The following is a 5,922-nucleotide window of genomic DNA, read 5'->3' as shown; positions in this document are numbered from 1 at the left end:
CCCAGTCTCTTTCTTATTGTTGAATCATGAACGTTGACCTTAATTGAGGCAAGTGAGGCCTGCAGTTGTTTAGATGTTGTTCTGGGTTCTTTTATTACCTCCTGGATGAATCGTCGTTGCGCTCTTGGAGTAATTTTGGTAGGCTGGACACCCCTGGGAAGGTTCACCACTGTTCCAAGTTTCCTCCATTTGTGGATAATGGCTCTGACCGAGGTTCACTGGAGTCCCAAAGCCTTAGAAGTGGCTTTATAACCCTTTCCAGACTGATAGATGTCAACTATTGTGTTTCTCATCTGTCCTTGAATTTCTTTAGATCGCGGCATGATGTGTTGCATGCTTTAATGTGTCTTTAAGCATGCTTCACTTTGTCAGGCAGGTTCTATTTAAGTGATTTATTGATTCAACAGGTCTGCAGTAATCAGGCCAGCGTGTGGCTAGTGAAATTTAACTCAGCTTTCTAAAATAATGTGGTTAATCACAGTTCTTTCATGATTTAACAGGAGGGGGCAGTTAATTTTTCACGTAGGGCCAGGTAGGTCTGGACAGCTTTTTTCGTTTTAAAATGACAAAAACACATAATAAAATTAAAACTTTAAAATAAAAATAAAAACAGAAAATATGGATAACTCCAATACGTCAGTAACTTCCCCGAGTTTTCCCTAAGATTTGCTGATATTTCATCCTTTTTATTGGTCATAACTACCGTGCCTCCTGACTTCATGCACAAATGTGAATGCATTACTAATAACTTTTATCATAACTGACTAGCTGGAGGTGAAACAGGAAAAATGAGAACGAGGTAATTACAGTCAGGAATAGCATATTAAAAATAATGACTTTTCAAATTGAGTTTTTAAATGTCATTAATGGCAGTTTGACTCTGTGACATTGCAGTTTCATCTCAGTTTCTTTTTCATAAAGATACGCCCTCATTACCTGTATTTCCACAGACGCTGTGAGTGTGTGTGTGTGTGCATGTGTGTGTGCGTGTGTGTGCGTGTGTGTGTGTGTCTGTGCATGTGTGTGTGTGTGTTAGCGCACTGAAGGCTGTGTCTGTGTTCACTCAGGTCTAATCTGAAGGGACTGTACAGAGGAGATGTCTTTAATGTGTATAACTGCCACAGGAGCATCCGACCGTCCCGGCCCGCGCTGGTCTGCTGGATGGGCTTCACCAGCTATCAGGCCTCCTTCATCTGTCTCGGTGAGAGCACGCTTCTTCTCTTCTGTTCGAGAAGCCCCTCATTCTCACGACAGAACCCTTTGCATTGTAGTGCAAACGTGTGAGAAAGACAATCTGAAACGGTTTTACCTGCTAAATGAAGCCTGAATTTGTGTACTGGAACAAACAAAATTTTAACTGACAAACAATTTTTTAACGATTAATGAGCTAATTTTTCATTAAATGTAGCGGAGCACATTTCTGGATCATTCTGGATTTTTTTTCTTATGGAATTTTCCCTCCATACATGGAGTAATACATTAGTGCACAATAGAAATCCATCATAGATGGAGATTATTGTTGTGATAAAAAAAAAAAATCTTTAGAATAATGTGCATTTATGAAAAAAAAAAATCCAAGACATTTATTAAAAAAGTAAATAGGATGGAGTTTGTTCTGTTTTTTAAAAAAATAATAAAATAAATATGTATTGATATTTATTTAATTATTACTTTTTTTATATTTATTGAAATATTTATTTGTTTATTAATTATTTTGTTGTTCAGTTATTTTTATTTATATCTTTAAAATAAATTATTGTATTATAATGATATTGTTTAAATATATTATAAAATATATTAAAATGTATTATTATAATTTACAGTTAGTACATCAACAGACAATAAGCAGACAATAAAAATCCATCATAGATGGAGAAAGTTGTGTTTTGATTAAAAAAACATCTTTAGAACAATGTGCAGTGATGAACTTTCAGGAACATTTGAGAAAGTAAACGATGGATTTTGTGCTGTTTGTAAGTAAGTAAATAAATAAATATTATTATATTATAGTTTATTATATTATATTATATTATATTGTTGTTTTCATTTTATTTTTTCTATTTCTATGAATATGAATATAAATATTCATTTTTATTTTTTAATGTTTTATTTGATTTTTTTCTATTTAAAAAATATAATATTTACAGGGTGCTTTTTATATTTAAATAAATAAATACTTTATATTATATTTAAATACATTTCTTTTTGTTGTTTGATTTAAAAAAAAAATCATTTCATTATGTCATTTATTGTTTTTTTTATAACAATTAAATAATATGGAATAATATAACATTAATATGGAATAATATAATAATATACAGTTTTTCTCAAGTGTAAACGTGACTATGAGCATATTTGATTACTCCTGCATGTGTGATTGTGTCTGTGTCCAGGCATGGTGATCCAGACTCTGGTGTTCTTCATCTGCATTCTGTTCGCTGTCTTCCTCGTCATCATCCCCATCCTGTATGGCACCAATCTCATGCTGTTCCACATTATCGGCAGCATGTGGTGAGTGGCTTGGCTCTCCTCACTTTAGATGATGAGCGTGGCTGCAGGGTCGTGACCCCGTGACCCCGAATCTCAGCTAAAGCCTCCTATCAGTCATCTCTCCTCATGAGCCATGAAGCCCAGCATTTAGAGAAGTGCCTCTTAAGATGCTTCTCACTCTCATGTTCTCTTCTGAAGGCCCTTCTGGCTGATGCTGTTCCTGGCTGTGCTGATCCAGCATCTGACCTCCAGGTTTTTGTTCGTTAAGAAGGACGCAGGAACAAGAGATCTGAACAACAGGTGCCAGTTATACATAATATTACCTCTCACTGGCTGTTGCTTTTAATGTTGGTGTACATTCACCATCTGGAATAGGCCATGAAAGATTGGCCAACAATAAACACCTGTCTTATGAAACTTATGAAGCAGTTCTTAAGAATTTCATATTAACAGACTTTTCAGATATTAAACGGTAAACCATTTTATTTTTGCAACACCGTTGTTCTAAATAACATTTTTACAATTACATTATCTATCTGTCTGTCTGTCTGTCTGTATCTATCTGTCTGTCTGTCTGTCTGTCTATGTATCTATCTATCTATCTGTCTGTCTGTCTGTCTGTATCTATCTGTCTGTCTGTCTGTCTGTCTATGTATCTATCTATCTATAAATCTATCTATCTATCTATCTATCTGTCTATCTCTGTCTGTCTGTCTGTCTGTCTATGTGTCTGTCTGTCTGTCTGTCTGTCTATGTGTCTGTCTGTCTGTCTGTCTATGTATCTATCTGTCTGTCTGTCTGTCTCTGTCTGTCTGTCTGTCTATCTGTCTGTCAAATTAAATATTATATAAATTATTGTAAATATATTAAGATTAAATATATAATTAAATCAAATTAAATATGTTATTATATAAAATCACATTTATTAAGAAAAGTGAATAGGGTGAATTTCACACTGTTTTAAATAAATAAATAAATATTATATTGTATATGTATTTTTATTTAATAACTATTGGCGTCATTTTTGCCATTTCTATGATCTTTTTTATTTATTAAAAAATATATAATATTATTATTTATACTCAAATTATTTATACTTACATCAGCAGACAATAAAAATCCACCATAGATGGGAAAGGTATTTTATTTTGATGAAATATGACCAGGAACAATTATTAAGAAAGTTAATAGGGTGGATTTTGTGTTGTTTTTAATATTTAAATAAATAAATACATTTATATTATATATGTAAATATTTATTTTCTAATTAATTATTTTGTGTTTAATATTTCATTCATTATTTTTTGTTGTTGTTCAATAATATAACATTTTATGTATATTATTATATATTATATCATAGTTTATTCATTTATTGTGTTTACCAGTTATGTTTATTATGTGTAGTATTATTTATACATAAATGAGTATCTACTGTTTTATTTTAGTAATGCACTGTATGGTAACACTTTATTTTAAGGTGTCCTTGTTACACGTTACATATACTTACTATTATGATAACAATAAATTATGCATAATTACATGCAAGTAACCTTACGCCAAACCCTTAACCTAACCCTAACCATATAGTAAGTACATGTAGTTAATTCATATTACTCAGTACTTAAATGTAGAATTACACTGTAACAAGGACGCCTTAAAATAAAGTGTAACCCAGTGTATATATACATCCTTAAGCCTGTATGAAGAATCAAACTGTTTCAAACTGTTTTTTTTTTCTCCACAGAGGAAGTCTGTTTCTTCTCAGCTACATGCTGTTCCTAGTTAATGTCATGGTTGGTGTTATAGTGGGCATTTGGAGGATAGTCACCACTGCCCTTTTCAACATAGTCCACTTAGGACGCTTGGATATCAGCCTTCTCAACCGCAACGTTGAGCCGTTTGACCCAGGTACTGCTTTACAGAGCGACACATTTACATTCAGACTCCCTGCTCAAAATGAGTGCACTCATTTATAGTACCTGTAATGTATATCATCAGTTTTTAATATTTGTTCTTATATTTGACAAGATATTTGAGATATTTTAAAATATTAAAATATTTTAATTATATAAAATATCTAAATAGTTTATATTTTATTCACTTTTTTAATATTATATTATATTATATTATATAAAATTTATTATATTATAGCAGTGGTATCAAACAAGACTCATCCATTCAGATCTAGGCCAGATTTTTAGTTCTACAAATCGAAATATCAAATGTGACTGTACGTCTGTTATATACTGATGTGTCTGATAAAAGTGCTTCCCTCTGTCGTGTCAGATGTTGGATGTGATTGTCATTTGTATGTAGATTGTCTCTTCTGTGTTTGCGCTTCTCTCTGCAGGATACCGCTGCTACGCTCATTACCTGAAGATTGAGGTGAGCCAGTCTCACCCCGTGATGAAGGCCTTCTGCGGGCTGCTGCTGCAAACCTCAGGCCAGGACAGTGTGTCCGCGCAGAGGATGAGAGATGCTGAAGAAGGTCTGAGCTTTTATTTCTTTATTACGTCAGTTCATCACAACAGTTTGATTATATTTAATTCACTGGAGAGCAACCTGCTCCAGAGTCCGGACTCAAGCTCAAAGCTTTTAGTCTTCAGAACTAATTCAGAGCCGCTTGACTGAGGATGCGGTTTAGTGTTTTAAAGCTGCGCTCATTCAGTTTGTCCAGTGAGATTTATCAGTGAGTGTGTGGAAACCGTACATTTCAGGCCAGTTTCCTTCTGTGAAAATAAAGATGCACCGAGCTCATTTCAAATAGATATGAGGATGTTTTCGAAGGTTTGTTGTCATTAAAAAATATAAGAGGTGGGGGGGGAGGTTGCTGTATTTTTGAACAAATAAATACAGCCTTGATGAGCATCAGAGACTCCATTAAAAAACATTAAAAATCTTACTGACCCCAAACTTTTGAACGGCAGTGTATATAAAAAATAACAACTATATAGGCCTACTTTATGTATACTACACTATATTGCAGACTACAAACAGATTGAACTCCCAGTACACAGTAGAGTTTAAAGGGAACAGATTAATTTCATATACTTTTAATGCATTTCAAAACAGAAAGCAGAGCGAAATAATGTTAGATCATCTGTGTCAAATCTAACCAAGATTCATATTGATCCGTGTTTGATTTCTCTTGAGTGATTCATGTCTATATGCACAGATGCGCTTTCGTTTTCTCAAAATATGCATTTAATATCACCTCATTTTTGATTCTCAAACGATTCGTTTGAAGCAGTTCAAAGATTCAGTCTCTCTAAAACCCCTCCAGCCTGCTCTGCTCTGATTGGTCAGATGGCCTAGCCTGTTGTGATTGGTCTACGGCGTACAGCGCGTGTCGGAAACGATACACCTATTTCAATAGTTCTGTATTTTGAACGCTCTATAGAAAATATAAACATCTATTATTTATCATACTTA

At 33.5% G+C, this 5,922-nt stretch overlaps 1 protein-coding gene across 1 annotated transcript in view; it reads left to right on the top strand.

Annotated features, from left to right (window-relative positions):
* LOC107751266 (stimulated by retinoic acid gene 6 protein homolog) overlaps positions 1–5,922 on the top strand; it is a 42,224-nt gene that overhangs the window by 31,708 nt on the left and 4,594 nt on the right. The window contains exons 13-17 of the mRNA XM_016566942.1: positions 1,068–1,201; positions 2,394–2,511; positions 2,689–2,790; positions 4,235–4,398; positions 4,841–4,978. Coding sequence (XP_016422428.1) covers positions 1,068–1,201; positions 2,394–2,511; positions 2,689–2,790; positions 4,235–4,398; positions 4,841–4,978 — 656 coding nt within the window. The remainder of the gene's footprint in view (positions 1–1,067; positions 1,202–2,393; positions 2,512–2,688; positions 2,791–4,234; positions 4,399–4,840; positions 4,979–5,922) is intronic.

Source organism: Sinocyclocheilus rhinocerous, unplaced genomic scaffold (genome assembly GCF_001515625.1).
Source record: "Sinocyclocheilus rhinocerous isolate Xijiao unplaced genomic scaffold, SAMN03320098_v1.1 scaffold872, whole genome shotgun sequence".
NCBI lineage: Eukaryota > Metazoa > Chordata > Actinopteri > Cypriniformes > Cyprinidae > Sinocyclocheilus > Sinocyclocheilus rhinocerous.
This window is presented reverse-complemented; position numbering and strand designations above follow the sequence as displayed.